This window comes from Heliangelus exortis, chromosome 3 (genome assembly GCF_036169615.1).
Source record: "Heliangelus exortis chromosome 3, bHelExo1.hap1, whole genome shotgun sequence".
In the NCBI taxonomy this organism is placed as follows: Eukaryota; Metazoa; Chordata; class Aves; order Apodiformes; family Trochilidae; genus Heliangelus; species Heliangelus exortis.
Genome location: NC_092424.1, coordinates 40,723,001 through 40,743,698, shown reverse-complemented (window position 1 = coordinate 40,743,698; position 20,698 = coordinate 40,723,001). Strand labels below are relative to the sequence as shown.

The 20,698-nt window shown below is 39.2% G+C and overlaps 1 protein-coding gene across 4 annotated transcripts in view; it reads left to right on the top strand.

Moving 5' to 3' along the window:
* PLCB1 (phospholipase C beta 1) overlaps positions 1-20,698 on the top strand; it is a 401,022-nt gene that overhangs the window by 280,668 nt on the left and 99,656 nt on the right. For all 4 annotated transcript variants that reach the window (XM_071740286.1, XM_071740289.1, XM_071740290.1 and 1 more), the window contains exons 11-14: positions 8,519-8,676; positions 12,985-13,067; positions 19,479-19,563; positions 20,035-20,212. In XM_071740286.1, the coding sequence (XP_071596387.1) occupies positions 8,519-8,676; positions 12,985-13,067; positions 19,479-19,563; positions 20,035-20,212 (504 nt within the window). The remainder of the gene's footprint in view (positions 1-8,518; positions 8,677-12,984; positions 13,068-19,478; positions 19,564-20,034; positions 20,213-20,698) is intronic.

The window sequence follows — 20,698 nt, the reverse complement described above, 5'->3', positions numbered from 1 at the left end:
CAATCCTTTAGATTCTGAAGAAACTAAGATAGTTTAGGAACCCAACTTCTGGCACTCATTTCCTAATCCATGGTGCTGTTAACTTGTGAGAAAATAATTGTAAATTTACTTTTTAATTCATGTAGGAATTAATATTTTTACAATTAAATGTGCAGAAGGATTTCTATCTTACATGATTTGATATTTGTTTTGTCTTACCTTGTTTTCTAGTGACTTAGTACTATGTTAAAAAAAAAACAAAAAAAGTAATGCCACAGTGCGTGCTAAAACTGACTCTTGCAGAATGTGGGCTTTTTACTGTTACTAACAGACTTGCCTTAATTGACTGAGTTCTTCAAAATGCCAGTATGCAAAAACTTAAACAAAACCATGCAGTGGTGATGCCCAGTTTAAACAGACCATGTGGGTAGTTACTTTCATCTGGTTTGTGTTGGTTATAGCACTTTGTACAGCACCTTCTAGTGCTGTCATAAAGCGAAGGAACTTTCGTTGTTTCCATTAGACACCATTTTTTAGAGGTTTATATCTTGGCTGTGAAATGTGTTTTATGCTAAAGCTTGTCATACAGGATTTCAGCTTGACAGCTATTTTGTTTTTCTGAATTAAAAGAAATGAAAATCAGTGTGGCCACTTTTAGGTTATGATTCCATTACGCAGAAATTTATCCTCTTTGCAAGAGTGTGGACGTGTCCAAAGCAAAAGCAATTCTTAATTATGATATTTTGCAGGCCTCTTACCTCCAGCATGGACTTTGTTCTGTCAGTGAGGATTAAAACTCACTTAAGTCAAATGCTGCAGCATCATCCAGATTGTCTGGGTGAAAACATTAAAGCTGTTGTACAAATGTAGGAAGCTTAAGCCCACCAGGAGGACAGACAGTGCAGTTTAGAGTTGGTCTGAAGAGATGCAGTACTTCTCTTCCCTCTACCAGCATGAATTTATAGGTAGTACCATGGATTTTTATCAGGGCTGATCAGGAGTTATTCTAAGGGTCTAAAAGCACTGAAGCCAATGAACAAAGAATTAAAGGTGGGAATTCATGGTCAGTCCAACCTACTCTAAATTTTTTTAACTGCACCACAGATGATACAACATTAATTTTTTTAGAAGAAAATTAGTTTGCCTTGAAACTTTCAAAATTCACTTTGACCAGTGAAAACACTGCAGATCATCTCAGATTTCATCTACAGGCTTCTTTGCCAGCATTTCTAAATTATTTCAGAAGCTACATTTGGAAGTATGATCCTTGTTCTTAATTTTGCATAATATTCCTGGCTTAGTAAATTGGAGGTAGCAAATAAAAGTAAACGCAGGGAATAGTGCAAAAATAAGTTTGAATCTGTTTCAAATCCCATTATATGTGTGTGACAGCTGGGAGAAAGTGGGATTAATGATTTTTTATCTGCATATTACAAAACCTGGCAGTCTTAGACTTTGCTCTGGGGCTAGACCAGATACAGGAATCACATTGCCGTTTGTTTTCTTCCAACAAGGAGTTAGTAAAACAGTAAAATTAATGTTGGCAAACAATTTTGTTTTCCCAGGAAGAATTGGAAGGGTCTGCTCAAGTGCTCATGACTTTTGAAGGGAAACTTTGTTAGCACCTTTGCCCTCACTGAAACTGTGAAGTAATAACTAGTCCTGTAATAATTAGGAGAATAAGAAAACTATTTAGTCATAGAGTCATAGAATCATAGAATTGGCTGGATTGGAAGGGACCTCTGAGATCATCAAGTCCAACCCTTGATCCACTACCGCTGCAGTTACCAGCCCATGGCACTGAGTGCCACATCCAGTCTCTTTTTAAATATCTCCAGGGACGGAGAATCCACCACTTCCCGGGGCAGCCCATTCCAATGCCTGATCACCCTCTCCGTAAAGAAATTCTTTCTAATGTCCAGCCTAAACCTCCCCTGGCACAACTTGAGACCGTGCCCTCTTGTCTTGCTGAGAGTTGCCTGGGAAAAGAGACCAACCCCCACCTGGCTACACCCTCCTTTCAGGGAGTTGTAGAGAGTGATGAGGTCTCCCCTGAGCCTCCTCTTCTCCAGGCTGAACAGCCCCAGCTCCCTCAGCCTCTCCTCATAGGATCTGTGCTTGAGTCCCTTCACCAGCCTGGTTGCCCTCCTTTGGACCTGCTCCAGGACCTCGATATCCTTCCTGAACTGAGGGGCCCAGAACTGGACACAGTACTCGAGGTGTGGCCTCACCAGCGCTGAGTACAGGGGCAGAATCCCTTCCTTGGACCTGCTGGCCACGCTGTTCCTGATACAGGCCAGGATGCCATTGGCCTTCTTGGCTACCTGGGCACACTGTTGGCTCATGTTCAGCTTCCTGTCAATCCAGACTCCCAGGTCCCTTTCTGTCTGGCTGCTCTCCAACCACTCTGTCCCCAGCCTGGAGCTCCCCATGGGGTTGTTGTGGCCAAAGTGCAGGACCTGGCACTTGGCCTTGTTGAACCACATCCCGTTGGAATCAGCCCAACTCTCCAGTCTGTCCAGGTCCCTCTGCAGAGCCCTCCTGCCTTCCAGCTGATCCACACTCCCCCCCAGCTTAGTGTCATCTGCAAATTTGCTGATGATGGACTCAATCCCCTCATCTAAATCATCTATAAAGATATTAAATAGAACTGGGCCCAACACTGATCCCTGGGGGACACCACTGGTGAGCAGCTGCCAACTGGATGCAGCACCGTTCAGCACCACTCTCTGGGCCCGGCCCTCCAGCCAGTTCCTAACCCAGCGCAGATGCCCCTGTCCAAGCTGTGGGCTGACAGCTTTTTCAGGAGAATGCTGTGGGAGACGGTGTCAAAGGCCTTGCTGAAGTCCAGGTAGACCACATCCACAGCCTTCCCCTCATCCACCAGGCAGGTCACCGGATCATAAAAGGAGATCAGGTTGGTCAGACAGGACCTGCCCTTCCTAACTCCGTGCTGGCTGGGTCTGATCCCTTGCCCATCCTGCAGGTGCTGTGTGATTGCCCCCAGGATGATCTGCTCCATAACCTTGCCAGGCACTGAGGTCAGGCTGGTGGGCCTGTAGTTTTCCGGATCCTCCTTCCAGCCCTTTTTGTGGTTTGGCGTGACATTCGCCAACTTCCAATCATCTGGGATGTCCCCAGTGAGCCAGGAGTGTTGGCAGATGATAGAGAGAGGCTTGGTGAGCTCTTCTGCCAGCTCCCTCATCACCCTTGGGTGGATCCCATCTAGTCCCATAGACTTGTGGGGATCCAAGCAGCTCAGTAGGTCACTGACTGTTTCCTCCTGGATTACAGGGGGGCTGTTTAGGTTCTTGTCACCTTCTACAAGCTCCAGAAGCCAGCTGTCCTCAGGATAACCTGTCTTACTGTTGAAAACTGAGGCAAAGAAGGTGATACTACTCCAGCAATACTTCATGATTACTCTGCTTAATGTCCTACTAATTATCTGTCCCTTTGTTAGCTTTTTAAACCCAGAAAAAGCATGCAGAAATAAACAATATTATAACATAAAAAGAAACATTTGCACATTCTGAATTTATTTTTAATTACCCTGTTCATTTTCCTAGCCTTTAGTACAAACCCTTGGCAGTACATCAAGTCCTGATTATTTATTTAGAAGTGTTACTGCTGTATTTTTCTTAGGGAAATACAATTTTTAAGAACAAAGGTAAAAATCCATGAGGAAAGAAGCAATTTATAGTGAACCTAGGCTAGCTTAAAGAAATGTTATATTTTGGAAACTTTTTTTACTGTGTGTCTCATCTTTTTTCTCAGTGGTATCATATTTATTTATTTACTCCTTTGAACCCTTAATGTGCAGCCCTGCTCTTTTTCCGTTTTCTCATCACTCTTACCTCAGGGTATTGCTGTTTTCACAGCAGGGAGTGACTTTGCAGCATTTCTCTCAGCAGCATCCAAAGTCAAAGACAAATGATTACCTGTCATTGTCAGCATTGCATGCTTTGGTGGCCATGCAACTTGCTGTTATAGATGTGAAATGCAAAATATGAAAATCACAAACCTTTAATACACATTTTTCTTCGGCTAAAATGAAAAATAATAGCAGCAATATCAGTTTAGTGTGTGTAGCCAACATGGGACTATCCCATTAACCCTCAGTGACTGCTTCCATGCTTTACTGTCCTGTACTTTCAGTTGCTTCTAGAAAAGTATCTCATGAGGAGCAGATTCTCTTCTTCTTCACTGCTGCTATGGCCTCAGTTTTTCTGTTCTCTATGATATCTCAGTTCCAACTGTTATTGCTTATTATCTGCATTCAACACTTCCTTGAAGCCTTTTTCACTTTCAAGGCCTCCAAAACGATGTCTTCAGTTTCCAGGATGACAGCATTTTATAGAAGGGAAGGAAAGCTGGGTAGTGCCAGCTTTGAGTGTAGGTTTTTCATGCCACCAAGAGCAGACACAGCTAAGTTATTTGAAGAATATTGAAATAAGAGATAACATTGTTTTCAGAAACTTCTTCTTTAAGGACAAAAAAAATGGTGTGGAGGATTGGGTAACATCTCTAACTCCAGTAGCAACACTTGATCTTCAAGTTGATGAAATCTATAAGACAATGATATGGAGGACCTGGTAGCAGGAGAGGGGCTCTGTAAAATAAGTCCCTATGGGCTGGTCCCTCTTCCTCACTGCAGCTTCAAAGACTCAGCTGGCCATGCAGTGTGTCTGTCTCTAGTGGGACCCACATCAAGGATGAGAGTTACCCCATGCACCCTGTGCTGCACAGTGTCTGTCATGCAGCCTGGCTGCAGCATGGGAGCTGCTCCTACACTTGTGATGGCTGAACTGAAATGTAAACTGGGTGGCTGGCCAGCCCCAGCCCTCCTGGCATAGGCAAGTATTGCATCTTCTGCTTGCATGGTCCTAAATCAATCCTGACAGCAAGTGTATTCCTGCTGCTGGCTGGAGGAAACCTGACCACATGTCCTGCTTTGGTCCGATGTAAGGTGTTAAAAAAAAAAAAAACAAAAACAACCATAAGGTGAGACCCTTATTTTGACTTGCATACAGGCACTAGCAGAATATGTCACAGTGTGGGGTCTAATTCACATGTCCTGTACGTGGCAAAATACCTCAGAAGGAAAATAAATTCAGATAAATGTACTGTGTCTAAAAAAAACTTCATCACCAGCACCTTCTGTTGCTGCTGGAATCAAGAGCCAGACTCCCAGCAGCTTGAGTTTGCATGGTACAAACTACACCGTGTGATCCAGAGCACTACTTGTTTTTCCAAGATTTGTCTGAAAAGAGAATGTTTAGCAGCTCATGTCTGTGCAGGGCAAAAGGAACATATAATAGGCACTTCTTCATCTCCAGAGAAGGTGGTGCCACACATGGACAAGGTGGTAGAAGCAGCTTCTTTTTCTAGACTAGTGAAGAGTCAGGTGGCTCCAAATACTTGGATCCAAATATCCCCCAGTTTTAGGAGGATAATTCCATCTAAAATTCAAACCAGATTTTAAGTCCCTGTATTACAAATAGCTTACACTTGGAAAAACAGTGATGAGTGAACCCAGCTCAGATTCACTTCCTGAGAAATGAGCAGCCTAAAGTTACAGAAGTCCAGAGCTGATCTATATAGGGAAGCATGGGTCATACCCTCAATTTATATCAAATAGCATGGGATCATTTTGCTAAATGTCCTGTCCTGCATGATTTGGCCCATTATATTTTATATAAAAACTGTTCTTTGTCAAAATCTGTTTCTTCTTATCCAGTATAGGGTGACGGGATACAAATATTATGGTATTACTTCAGATGTTTTATGTACTATAGAAGGGAATATATAACTCACTTTCCAGTATTGAATTATTTATCAGTACTTTGGATATTAAAAATATCATACTGGATGTATTTCCCTTAGAGTCAGTGTTAGCACATTTTAGAATGTGTTGTTGAATGGATAGTTTGGGATAGATGCAAATACACAACAAAAGCTTATAAATAATATAGGAAAAAAAACTTTGAGGGAACATTTCTAATATTCCAAATTTCTGAAAAATAATCTATTGAGACTCTTAAAATATTTGCTAGCATTTTGCACTCAGACTGTGGGAGTGTTTCTGAAGACTGAATGTTTTGGAAGTTGAATATCCTCTTATCCTTAGCAGGAATCCTTCCAAAACATCTGAGCCTTATTAATAAGGTAGTGCAGAGAAGTGTCATATGGCAAGCAATGCATGTCATGATTTACGTAAGCACTTTTGAAGGTTAAGGAACTTGTAGTTGCTAATGCATAGCAATAATAAAGGCCAGTAGACTCTCAGGAAGTATAGTAGAGTTAGTTAATCATAAAATAGTTCGTTAATCAAAAATCGATGTGCTCCAAGGGAAAAGAAAGACAACATGAAAAAAGTTTTCTAAGTGAAGGTAGCTGTTTAGGCAGCAGAGTTCAGTGGATCCATATAATGAGAGCCAAGTTTTCGTGAGCAGATGCTTAGGGATCAATACATGTGTGTTACTGTACCCTGATACATGCCTCTGCTTGTTTGCTTCCTGCAGAGAAAAAGAGCCATTGATTACCTGGCTAAATTTTCTGTTATTAAAATTTATTTCCTATTGGTCCCAGCAGGAGCTGAGAAATAGTAAGAATTTCAACAGGAGTAATATTAATACTTCGTAGGGTGTTTATGATTGCTCCAGGTCATATATCAGATGCAAAAGGTGAACAGGACTTTTCAAATAGAAGGGGTTTTCTTATACAGTTTTTAGTGGAAGGTAAAAACACAGAGAATATGGAAAATGCTATTTAGTGAAGCAAACCAAGACGTGATGTTCCAGCATAAAACCCAAACACCCAAAACCCCAGAACCCCAGAGACAATAAAATGAGGATTAAAGTAATCTGCATTATATTATATTCCAGTCTGGATGGAGTTTTTATATGTCCCCCATCATATAAAAGCAAAGAATCTGTAGCATGAATGAACTCACTGCCTCCTTAAAAAGCAAGTGAATGCCCTTCAAGAAATACAGGAAGGTCTTCTCAGGAAACTTTCTAGAAAGCATGAAACTGCATCCTTTTTCACATCTAAAATGAGCACTAAGCCATTCTTCCATAATCCTTACTTCTCTGCTCAAGAAATTTGTATCCATATGACTGGAATCAAACCTGTTGCATCAGGTGAAGGCAACCTGGCTAGATTTCTTTATTGGTTGGGGTGGTTTTTTGGTGGGTTTTTTTTTTTTTTTTTTGGGGGGGGGGGGGGGGGAGGCTAAATACTTCCTGAGTTTGGGAAAAGCTATGTTTTCCTTGTTTATTTTAGAATTATTTTATGTCATTGTCGGAAACTGATTGTTTGATTCAGCTTCTCCCTGCATAATGCAGTATGATTGGGCCATGGCCAATTGTGTGAGATTCAACAAAGCCAAGCATCAGTTCCTGCACTTGAGTCACAACAATCCCATGCAATGCTACAGGTCTGAGGAAGAGTGGATGGAAAGCTACCCAAAAGAAAAGGGCCTGGGGATGTTGGCTGGTGCTGGCTAAATGTGATTCAGCAGTGTGCCCAGGTGGCCCACAGCGTCCTGGCTTGTATGAGTAATGAGTAGGGCAGTGATTGTCAGCACTGGTGAGGCTGCATCTGGAATACTGTGTTCATTTTTGGATTCATCACTAAAAGAAAGAGTTAGAGATGCTGGAGCATTTCTAAAGAAGGGCAACAAAGCTGGTGAAGGTTTGGGAAAACAAGTCTTATGAGGAACACCTGAGGGAACTGTGGTTGTTTAGCCTGAGAAAAAGGATGTTGAGGAGACCTTATCACTCCCTACAACTACCTGAAAGGAGGTTGGAGTGAGATAGGGATTGGTCTCTTCTCCTTGGTAACAAGCAACAGGACAAGAGAAAATGGCCTGAAGTTGCCCCAGGGACTATTTAGACTAGATATTAGAAGAAACTTCTTCAGTGAAGGGGTAATTAAATACTGAACAGGCTGCCCAGAGAGGTGTTGAATCACCACCTCTGGAGGTCTTTAGAAGATGTGTAGATGCGATTTGGCGCTAGAATCAGTAGAGTTAGATTAAAGTTGGACTCAATGATCTTAAAGGTCTTTTCCATCCAGAGTGATTCTATGATTCTGTGATCAGATTAGGAAATTTACCTGGCCATCTCCATGCAGTGGTTAGTGTATTATTTGTTGATTTGAGACCTAATAATGATAGCATTGGGGGTACCTAAATACCACATTTCTTGTCAAAGGGTAACACAGTCTTTTGGAGATAAGTAATTTTCTTTTTGTTCTTATTTATTCAATTGTCTCTGTTAGAATTTTTTTTTAAATTGGCTTCATTTCAGTTATTTCTCTTTATTTGTAGCAGTTTAACTGAGGGCAGGATCCAAATCGTGACACTGTCTCTGCCTGAGTCATTTACATTATGTTCTTTGCCTTTCTGTGTGCCTTTGAGTTACTTCTCTCAGACAAGGGTAAAAGATGGTGTCAACTCTGATTACTGTTAGATTATTTGTATTTATTCCTGAGGCCCAAAATCACATCCCTTTCTTCTGCTCTGGTGTTGTTGCAGCTGGACAGCTGGCGGGTAACTCATCAGTGGAGATGTATCGGCAAGTGCTTTTGTCAGGCTGCCGCTGTGTGGAGCTGGACTGCTGGAAAGGAAGAACAGCTGAAGAAGAGCCAGTCATTACACATGGATTCACTATGACAACAGAAATATCCTTCAAGGTATGGTAGTACCAGCACACTGGTGGAGATGGCCTTAGCTGGCAGTTTCTTTTGTGGAAAATGCGTCACAAGCGCATCACTAGAAAATTACTGCAAAGGTAGAAGGGAAGAGGAATGTGAGGGCAAAAAGGTATTATAAGAGGTGATTTTGGAGCACATGGAGAATCATTGGAAGAGAAGAGCTGCAACATTTGAACTTTAAACAGGAAGAGGTCTCGGTTCGTGCCTTCCTCCATGGCAGTCGGAGGAAAAGGGATTATGTGGTGTGATAGTCTGTGCCATCTGGGGACTGGGCCCAGTGCCCAGGTCTATAGTTCTGTGCATGTCTCTGCAGCAAGCCTCACAAAGAGGAAGAAAGAGACTAAACCACAGTCAGGGCTGAAAGACTTGGTATCACCACAACTGGTTTTACACAGTGAGAATGGGGTCTGTGGATGGATCTGGAACCAGGACAATAGGCGGGAAGGACTGGTTTTTGTTACAGCTCCACAGTGTGCAGCAGGGAGGAGAGCTGAGATGAAGGGTGCTAGGATTTGAACAGCAATAAGCTGTGTGTCAGTAAACTCCTTTTCTCTTCTCTGCCCAGTAAATGAGAGTGGGAGAACAAAGTACTGAACTGAGGTAGAGAACAGCAGCTGTTGTGGAAGGAAATCTCTCAAGCCTTTAAATTCCTATGGACAGAGAACAGGCTACACATGCCCATTTAGGCAGGTCCCATCCACCGGAACCAATCACTCATTAGATGAACTATTTAAAAAAAAGAATAACAGTGTGTGCAATGCTTCCCTTATCCCTGATACTTGGAATTAGATCTGAAGCACTGGAGGATGAAAAAGAAAAATTGTCTTTGGGGAGCATGGTGGGATATTTGTGCCATTCAAACCCTAAACCTGTCATCTGTATTTCTCAATGTCATTCTCCTTTGCCTTTTGCTATAATAAAAGGTAGATACTGTACCCTTAGCAATAACCTTAAGTTGTTATCTTCCTGTTATTTTAGAGATGTTTTTGATCTGAGGTGCTAGAGGAGCAGGATGGAAGTGTTTTCCTATTCTATTAGGACTGGTAATCATCATAGTTAATAATAATACATCAAGTGTGAAGAAATAATTCTTGTTCATCTGAGACATGAACTGGCCATGGAAGTACGTTTCTAGACTTAGCTGTGTGGAAGAAGATGCAGGAAAATATTCATTACTGAATTTGGTTATGTTACTGGTGTTAGCGGTGACTTCAGGAGTCCAAGGCCAGGTTGGATGGGGGGTTGAGCGACTTGGTCTAGTGGGAGGTTGGAACTATATGATCTTTAAGGTCCCTTCCAACACAAACTCTTCTACAATTCAAAGCCACAGTTTTGAAGCATGTCCCCCACACCTGAAGCATGAGTTGTTGGGGTTTTTTTTGTCTTCTAGTGCCTTCTTTTAGGAAAAGAAAGCATACAAGCCACACAGACAAAACTCCACATTTCACTTGCACCAGAACACTCCTTTCTTTTTTTTTTTTTAAATTTGTTTTCTCTAACTCTTCACTAATTGAGTTAATCACAGGAAAATGTAAAACACAGCCTTCTTTCCTGTCTTTATTAACTTTACAGTTATGTTTATCTGAAGCCATTTATGCTTGTACACATAGTTTGATTGCTGGAAGTCCTTTAATTAAGGAAAATAGCTCTCTACTCCTTTGGTCATGAGTAGGAATTTAAAGTTAATCTGATTCTTAAATGGATCGTTAGCAGGAATGAAGATTATCCCTGGTTATTAGATATTCAACCCTAGGCATCGTGTTTACAGGAGGGATATTAGAAGGTATTTTAAAGCTATTCAGGAATACTTCCATCTGTCTTTTCTGGCCAAAGACTTTTTCCCTGCACTGAGAAACCCAAAAATATATCAACTGCTGGTTTCTTTTTAGCACTGGAAGTGTGCTGCTTGGATGAGGAGAAGCAAAATGATAGTGAAATGGTGTGTGAGAAGGGTGTGAATCAATTCAGAATGACCACCGTGTCTTGAATGCTGAATCATTTACCATGCTTTTGGCATGACCATGGTACACAATACCTCTGTTCAGTCTGTCAGTTTTTGCTGCCTCAGATAGGCTTTTTGAAGTGCAGAGACAAGCAAGGTATCTTATGTTGCAGGGATTTTCATGGTTTTTTGTTTGGTTGGTTTTTACCTTGCTTCATGACATAGAAACTAATAAGTTTTTTCTCAGCTTCAGATTGTGAGCTGCTGCCACAGTAAGATCTTCTATGGAACCAACAATATTTTTCATGCCATAACCAAGAATTTGTGCTTATGTACTTTATACCTTAGACATCTGTTTCAGCTGTCATTCTGCAGGTGGAGTAAAGTATGGAACTTATGTTGTTCCTCTCTGACCATAGATAATTTGCATCTACCTTTGAATACAGTACAAGACTGACTCACCAGCATACATGTCTCCACTGAAGCAGTGCCTGAGCTTCTCATCCTCAGATTTTATCAGTGCAATCCTGATTTTACTCTTTCAGGTTATTTTTCATCTCTTTTTACAGATGAGAAGGCAGCTGGAAATAAATCTGTTGATTTGCTCCATAGCTTGAGGAGAGTGTAGGAGCAAGAGAGGCCTCATGACTGGTTTTGACAGTACCTTTTATATCCAGCCCCAAGGGTTCATGAGCTCTGCATGATGATGCCTAACCCAGGGACGAGTGCAGATGGATGGAGACCAAGCCAGTGCTAATGATCTGGGGAGAGAGAGCATCAGGATGGGAGGGTTCAGTATTTGTAACCTGATTCTCAGCACTGGGGTCCCCTAAGTAACAGCAAAACTGCCTTAGATTCTTTTGAAAATCCCACTGGTTCTGAACAGCATTAAGGTGGTACCATCACTCAGCAGTTTACTGGATCTGGAAAGAAAGTGTGGAGTGGGAATCACTCCATCACACAGCTCCTCCTGGGAGAACCACTGCTGTGAACGTGCAGCTTCCTCCCTGTCCTTGTCCACCCTTCGGCTCCGTTTAATATTCTTCCAAAAAATGTTTTATGTTTCTGCTGTCTTTAAAGGCTGGATGTGGTCTTAGTTGAAGTACAAGGCTGGTTAGTGATATGTTAGCATTTAAATGACTGCATTAAACAGTCATTAAACTTTTTGTACTTTGTGTGCTGAGAGAGCTGGATTCTCATAAGAGATGTAGCAACTACTTGTGCCCAAGCTGTGTATTTTTCTACTTGTAAATCTTGTTTGTATCATAGCTCATACCAGCAAACCTTGAGGTGGCTGGCTTGTGCTTTCAGACCTGTATTCTGTGACCAAGCATATCAGAAGAATGTACCAGAAGCTCAGCTTTCATTTTAGGAAATGCATTTCTTATCGTTGTGCTTCTGAATCAAGCCTTTAAAAGTAGAGAAAATAAAAAATAAAAAGAATCCCCAGAGGAGGCTTGTTTAAAATAAATAAATCCTTTGGGTTTTAGCCATCCTTATGATTTGGGAGAGAAAAAAGAGGCTTATTGGTTCTTCTAAAATCCAGACTTTGACAGCAATACATATGAAAAGTTTCCAGCTTTTGGTAAATCCTTTTGAAAAAAGATTTGTCTTCCACTAGGGAAGCACTGAATAATTTGTAACAATTAGTGCATTTCTATATTGTGCATCCCACTAAAATTAACATTTTCAAATTATTTCCCTACTAGTTGTACAGTTGCCATTTTCCCGCTGATCTCAAAGGAAACTTCTACACAAGTTCCAGTCTCTGATCCCTCTGACTGATAATTACTATGCAATGAACTATGTTAACTGAGTAATGTGTTTCCTTTTTTTTTTATTTTTTTTTTTATTTTTTGCTTTTCTTTTTTTTTGTCTTGCGGGGATTTCGTTTATCAAAAAACTGAAAAACTGTGAGTCAGAGTAGCTAAGGATTTTATGGATATGTGCTTCTGTTGATGATGTTTAGAAGATACACATTTGTCAGAGCATGTTATTATGCAGCATAGTTCATGAAATTCATAGCTTCAGGCATGGCACAGCACACAAAGGCCAAATTTTACATTTGAGCTATTGATTTAGGCAGACATAAGTCATTTTTTTAGAGAAATTCAGTGCTTGAGGCTCATCAGACATTTTAGAGATTTGATTGCAGTTCACATTGAAAAATTTGGTTACTGCTAAAGCAAATCCAGAGCTTTCTGGGATGTTTGGAATGGAAAGTCTAATTTCAGGCAGATTGGGTATGATTTCAGAGCTCTTTGAGTCTTTCCTGTGATCAAATACCAAGACACAATTTTGTTAGAGACATAAATTTTGTAACTCTATGTATTTTGACTCTTTAGGAAGTAATAGAAGCTATTGCTGAATGTGCATTTAAGACATCGCCCTTTCCAATCCTCCTTTCCTTTGAAAATCATGTGGATTCGTAAGTAATTACCATGTTTTGCTCTTGGGTGTTTTATTTTTTTTATAAAGTCTAATCACAGAATTATGTATGGACCTTTGTCAGTTTTATTATGTGATGTGATCAATAGCTCTTACAAAAACTTTATCAGTCTAAATAACCAAGGTGATAAGAATGAACCAGGCATGTTCTTAAAAACCTTCCTGAATTACAGCCTTTTGTATGACAGAGAAAGTCTGTAAGTGTGACAAATTCTATTAACTCTATGGTCTCAGTGTGTGCTGCTGGATTGTAGTGGTACTTCATTGAAGAAAAAGAAGCAGTATTTCACCTGCTTATGACTGTATTCTGTGCACAGAATTTGGTCTGTTTCTTATGTGTTAAAAGTAGAGGCCAGCACCATACATTTGATAGGATCAAGAAATAGGTGGTACGAATGTCCAGGATCTGTTCAGTTTCTGCCAAAAATACTAATTAAATACCAATTTAGAAAGTTGTTTTCTTTTTTTTTTTTTTTTCCTTTATGCAAAGAAAGAACATTTTTTGTAATTTTTGTATAACAAAAGAAAAAATCGGTTACAACATTTCCAGATTTGTCACAAGGATTTATTTTATAGTTGTTATTATTTTTTTAGTTATATTTCTTTTTTTTATGTCTGACATTAACTTTGGAGTATAAAAACCCTAAAAACCCCATAGTTAAAGTGGGTTGACATTGGCACACTACATGTGCTTTAACTTTAGTTGCCTTTTCCCTTTTTGTTCTCTACTTTTTAAACATTTCAACACTTCTGGGGGCAGTTTGGACTAGGAAACTTTTTTTTTAATGTGAAATAAAAAATGGTCTTTGGCACAGCTAGGAATGATTTAATACAAATCAGAAAAGATGCTGGCACTTTCGCTTCTGGAAGAGGAAAAGGATGAGGGCTAACTGCTTTTCCATTGTTTTATGAAGAACATTCTTGTCATAAGGGAAGAAACTGGTAGAAGAAGCTGTGTAAGAATGTTTTTTAAGAACAGCTATGGCAGTAATGATCAAAAACGATGTAGGTAGAAAAATCTAAAATCAGAGAGCTGACCTACACCTCCCGTATACCTTACAGTATAAATTTACCTTTTGTGGGCAGTTATGTGTTTACTCCGCACACATTGAAAGGCCACACAGCTCTAATTCAAACAGCTACCTGTTAAATCCTACTTGGTTAGTTCTGTCATCCTCTGAAAGACCCCAAAGATACTGTGTTTAATTTCTCTCTAATCAGTCTCCTCACTCCTTTCTTTATGGAGTAAGTTTTATCACTTTAGACACGCTCTCCTACTACTATAAGTTTTAACTCACAATGCCTTTCTCAGTGCTTCCCAATGCAACCTCTGGTCTTTAGAAACTATCTCAACCAGCATTCTTCAGTGCATTATATTTTGTATTCATTCTTTTGTATTTGTTAAAACATGCATTCACAGTGTTACTACAAAGGAGAGAAAAAGCAATATCCAATTTATTTTACCCAGACGTGTTACGTTTTTCTTTGTTTAAAGTCATTAAGACTTAAATCTTCAACTACTCTAGGGGGATCTGTTCTATTTTAGGAAAATAAAGAAGTAAAAAAAAGTATAAAATATACTCTTGTCAGAACTAAGTTATGTACAGAAGTGGCTTTAAAACTATAAGGTGAAACACTCACAATTAGAGGTTGCGTAATACTGCAGGAATATGTCAGAAAGAAAAGAGAGTTACAGCTGTGTTAAATTGATCTTTACAGTTTGTCTCATAAAAACCAATTGGACCTTTCTGTTCAGAAAAATCCAGTAATGGAATAATTAATTATCCCCAAGTGTTTTTTTTATGTCCTATTCCATGCATTGTTATCACATAGGTTTTTAGCGAAGCAGGTTTGCAAAAACAATATCAAGTATTTTCTCTTTCTGAAGCTTTATTTGTATTTATTATTTTCTGCAGTAAATCATCAGACTTAATGTGTATCATTTCTAATTTTGCTTTGGCTGAACATAATTTCTAGTTATTTTCCTGACTGCTACAATTATCCCTTCATTTCTTCAGTAGCTGCTAGAGAAATCTGCAATTAGTCATGCCACTCATAGGAACTTTCACCTAATTTCATGGAATGCTCCTTTTGTCTTTTCATTTACTTGGATTGTTGTTTTTCTCCTAGATCTTAGAGGTGGGCTTTGTTCTAAGTATTAAAAAATGCTAAGTGTTTTTATAGAACTGTTGTCAAACAAAACCTGAGAGTTTCCTCCTTCTGTGTTACCAAGGTTTTTTTCTGATTTTCAAGCTACAAGAGTCCGTGTGAAATGCTCGTCCTATACAAATCAGTAGCAATTTTGGCATCAGCTTAAACAGAAATATGGTTTTAGCCTGTGTTCTGTACTTGTGGCTTTTAAACAGATTGTGAGTAGCAGAGGTAAATAAATTTTACATCACCATCATAGGTATGACAGTCTTAATCACCACTGGACTTAAAATGCAGTTTTTCTTCCTTCTGGTTTATGTATGGGAAAGTATTTTTAACACTTTCTGTCCATCAAGGGAACAAACCACAAGCTTATAGCATCTTGTTTTGCTTTCTTTCAATGTTTTTTTCTGGAAAGACTCCTCTCTAATGTCTTCATAGCATCTTAAGAATTTTCATTTCCTTCACTGTAACTCCACAGTGTAGTATATTCATTCTTGCCTTTTTTTAGACATTAAAAGTTTAGATAAAGAGGCAAGCATGTAACTTTTAGAATATATAAAATATTATGTGTACTGTCATTTATACTGAAGTCAAAACATGCACATTGAAAAAAGGCAGTACTAAGAAAAGATGTGGTTCTATCAAAACAATAGAAAAATGCCCTGAAAATGTTGAAGATCTTAAGAAGCTTGAAACTGGGCTTGCAAGAAGATAAGCAATCTGCAAATCTGAAAGCAGACACTCTAGAACAAGAAATGCACTGATGACATAGCAAAAAGGTTAAGTGATCCTTGAGCAGTATCCATGTAAGATTGCTTCCAAGATTAAAATTAATTGCTTATTCATATTGCTGGTTTCTTGCTGGGATTGTTATTTGAGCTATTAACAGGATTTTTATCACTTCTTACTATACTTTAGATTCTTTTAGACCCTTCTGGGAATGATAGATGTCTTTGTCTTATGGGGAAATGATAGTAATAAAATTTTAGGGACCGTAGTCATGCAATAATGCCAAAGAACCTCTGTGACTGACCTTCCTAACAGGCGTGTTACAAGCACAGCAAAACAAAGTACAAGCAATACGGTAATAGTAGTGAAAACATCTCTTAATATTCTTTATATTTCTGTATCTCCAGATAGCATGTTCTCACGCTTTCTCCTCTTGACCTGGCACAATCTGGGGGCATATGTAATTAATCTGTGTGCTACCTTTCCATTTCTGCACAGTGAAAATCGTAAAATAGGTGAAGGCATCTCTTCTGAGACAGTTTTCATTTCAATACATGAATGCTGAGAGAATTTCCAGTAACAGTACATGCCAACCAGAAAATACCTGCTTTTTTGTTTCATTACACAAATGAGGAAATATATTCATGCAGTAGAGTTGCCATTTCAATCTGTTGCCCTGGTTCGTACTTTTGGAAAAAGGAAAAATAAAAAGAAACAGATATTTCAGTTTTTAAAAGACTATAATAGTAATACATAATCTGTACCACTAGTAATGATTTGTCTTGTGAAACTGAACATACACACATGTGTATGTCTATTTTAGAGAGAGAGACCATGAAAAAGAACCACTGGCTAAATCCTGGTGCTTCTGGCTATTTTTTATTCCCTCTTAGGAGGTCTTAAATATAGTCTGGGCATATAGTCCAATTCACAAAGACATGTCATGTTGTAATGTCAAGATTTTCCTACTTTGTTTTTGCTGTTGCTAGATTATTTTTCTATAATAATAAAACCCCAATAGTTTTTCACCTAGTTTTCCTTTTCCTTCCTTCTGCCTCTGGGGTACAGTGACTGGAATTTATGTGCTAAACCAAAATGATGTAGCATTGTGTTCTTCTCTTCTGCAAAAATGAAAGTTCTTGGTGTACTTCTTTGAGGTAAACATGTAATTAAACACACAAGATCAGAAGAATTTGTTCTATCTGTAATCATAGTTTGAAATTTAATAGATTCAACTCTTGCATTGTTTTTTTTCATATTCCTATCAAGAGTTTTGTTTGGAGTTGACGTGCCCATTTCAAAATACTGATGTCACATCTAATTACAACTTTTTCAATAACTAATTCATAGAATCTTTTTATTCAAGGAGGTTTCCTTTGAACTTTCTGGGTTCTAAGAGCATGGATCTATTAAAAATAGATCCTGATGGAGGTGACTGCAATACAGTTCACTACAATGACTCCTAGACCTATAGCTTACTAGACTGAGGTGCCTTTATTTTCCTTGGTAGCTTCTGATTAGATGCAGTTAACCACTGCTGAAGCCTGATCTGTTCTTCCTGTCATCTTCTGCCTTGTGGTTTCTTAGTTCCACTGCCTTGCTTGTCTTCATCTTAATCTTACATCCTCAGCTATAAGTAGATTTTAGCTTTTTTGCAGATTTGGCTGCATGAAAAAGTAAGCAGTAATGAAATGCCATAGTGATTTAAACTTCATGCAGCACTTGCATAGCTTTGTGGAATAATTTAAAGCCTCCTCGCAATATGTTTTGTCAATGTCTGAGCTAATGACTGGTTCAGCCCCATATCTGCTTCAAGGGACATCCAGAATGCTGATCTCAGGGAAATTATACTGTCTGATTCAGATGCCACCCAGGTTTTATCTCAGCTTTGGTTTGGCCTTGCTGGCCTCCGGAAGAGCTGCAGTGCCAGTTGCTCAGCTGGTAGCTAATGACAAACTAAACATAATGGGTTTTGTACTCCAACTTTGCTAGAGGAAAACGAGCACTCCTTTTTTCCTATATTCCCGGCTCTATTTTGTCATGAGGAAGAGCTCCATAGTAACGCAACCACTTACACCATTCATGTATCTTCTGTGATACCCAAGTCATAATTAACAGCAGCTGAAGAAGTTATGTTAGTTAAGCAATATAAACCTGTTCTTTGTTGAGACTTCTCAACAGAGTATCAAAAGTGGAAACTTGAAAAGATATCTAAGCTCAAATGTTACAGCTTCTAAGCAGGCACTTAAAACAAAAATAAACAGTTGTCTAAAATTAGAGAGTGACTGTAGCACTGAGCTGCATTCTGAGCAGTATAATCTCTCTTCAGTCCTAAAACTCCTATTACTGTGATGTGGAATGTATTTCATTCTTTTGTTACACTTTGGGAAAACTGATCATAAATGCAGTTCACTGAGGTTGGATTTACTTCTAGTGGATGTCATGAAAACTGATGAAGTAATTTACTGTGGTAAAATTTGACACCCTATCTGATTTTAAATTAAATATCTAAAGTGTTAAAAACTAATCTGACCAGATCCCCACTAAGGCAGCTGATCCCAGTTCTGTACACATAACATCCATGCAGTATGTAATTATATGCATGTGAAATGCAGTTACACCACTACTCATTACAGCAATTCCCCAAACTGACATAATACCTCTTAGCAGTAGCACAATTACATCTACATTATGACTTCTGCCAGTGAGGATGTGTCAGGGGACCCTACATAAGCAAAGCACCCACCTCACGTGGGTTAGCACACATAGGATGGGTAAGTAGCCTGCATCTTATCAGAAAATCTACAGTAAAACTGACTGCATTTTAGAAATCTGCACAAAAACTTGCTGCTTCCCTACCAGTACCTGTAACTGATGCAGCTTTGCTGATTTTGAGACCCCAGTAATGCCTTCTGCCCCTTCTTCTGAAAGGCTGTGCCTTATCAACATGCAGAGGAAGGGGATGGATACCCTTGGCTTGGAAAATTTAAGAGGCACTTGCAGAAAAGACTGCATTCTTTGTAACTGTTTTGGGGTTCATGCCTTGGGTCAGGTAAAACAAAACCAGAAAGAAATGTAAATGGGCTTGGGGGTGGGAGGGAGGTGAGAGAGAAGAATGCCAGGCATGTGTATAAACTAGCATAAGGAGAATGTTTCAACTTTGAATAAAAATGTTGCCTGAGAAATGGGCAGATTCAAGTAAGAGTTATTTCCTTAAAGGTAACAACTGACAGCCTCAATTTTATTTTCTACTAAGTGCATGGCAAAAATATACCTCATGTTAAAAGTTCAGTTTCAGTATTATTCAGTTGGCTATTGCCTTTACTTCATCTTTTTGATAAGCTCCATGAGGAATCAGAATTACATTATGTTATACCTAGGTCTCTCTGAAAAATTCACAGCAATTGAATCAGAAATTCCATCTAGTTTTGGTATATTAGGTATTCTATTACTGCTGCTTTCACTCTGTTACATTAGTAAGACTTATTTCTTCTTTTCTCCCCTTTAGCCCAAAACAACAGGCAAAAATGGCAGAGTACTGCAGATTAATATTTGGAGATGCACTGCTGATGGATCCGTTGGAAAAATACCCGGTAATATGGTTCACAAATATCAGTGTGAATTTTTATTGAAGTATTTCAGTCCTGTGTCATTCTTCATATACAGCCTTTCATAACCAAGTCTGAAGGAGGGAGTTCAACAACGTGAGTGGTTGGTGACTTAAGCATATAATTTCTGATGCAGAGATTGTTCTGATATGAGGAATTGTAATCTTCTAAATGAAATAAATTCTCCTCGCTGCCGTTTTATAACGTAGGCTTTCATATTTGAACTAACACTTATTTTAGTAATTACTGTAGACATTTCATAAGGCATTTTTCTTTTCTTCTTAAGTGCCCTCAATCGTCCTGTTTCATTTAATGTTGAGATCACCTCTTATGCAAAATACATTTCATTTTAACAGGGCTTATAGAGGTCACAAACTTATCATGCACCATGTGGGCCCTCAGAAATTGCCATAAGCTCATTTCTTTTTTGTTGTAACAATTTTCTTTTTTTGCAAGCTTGAACCTGGGGTTCCTCTTCCAAGCCCTATGGATTTAATGTACAAAATTCTGGTGAAGAATAAAAAGAAGTCACATAAGTCTGCAGATGGAAGTGCAAAAAAGAAGCTCTCAGAGCAGGCTTCCAACACATGCAGTGATACATCTAGTATGTTTGAACCTTCCTCTCCTGGAGCAGGTATGAATTGAACCTACATATATATTTCCCCCTAAAATACCTGATTACAGCTATAATTCAAACCACTTAACATGTCTTTAGCAAGGTAAAGGTACACACCAGTGTGGGTCTTAGTAGGAAAAAACACTAAGTGTTGGTGATCCAGGAGTCTGAGAAAGCTTGCAGCTGAGGAATCACTTCTGGAGTGAGCTAAAGCTCAGTGATGTGTGCTAACATTTGTTTGCACTGCTTAGGAAGCAGACAGAGCTGCCAAGTTCTCCACCTGTGGGTGCCTTTTTTGTGTGCCCAAGCCCAACAACAAATATAAATGTTTTCTTTTTTTCTGTTGCCTCTGAGATGTGCCTACCATTTGGTCTCCTTTCAGACATAACCATTGCACAGGATAACTGCAGTGGTTTCACGGTGTCTTTAGATTTAGGGGAACTGTGAACGAGGTCATTGGTCCTCAGGCAGGTCTGGCTCAACCCCCTGCTGTGTTGCATTAGC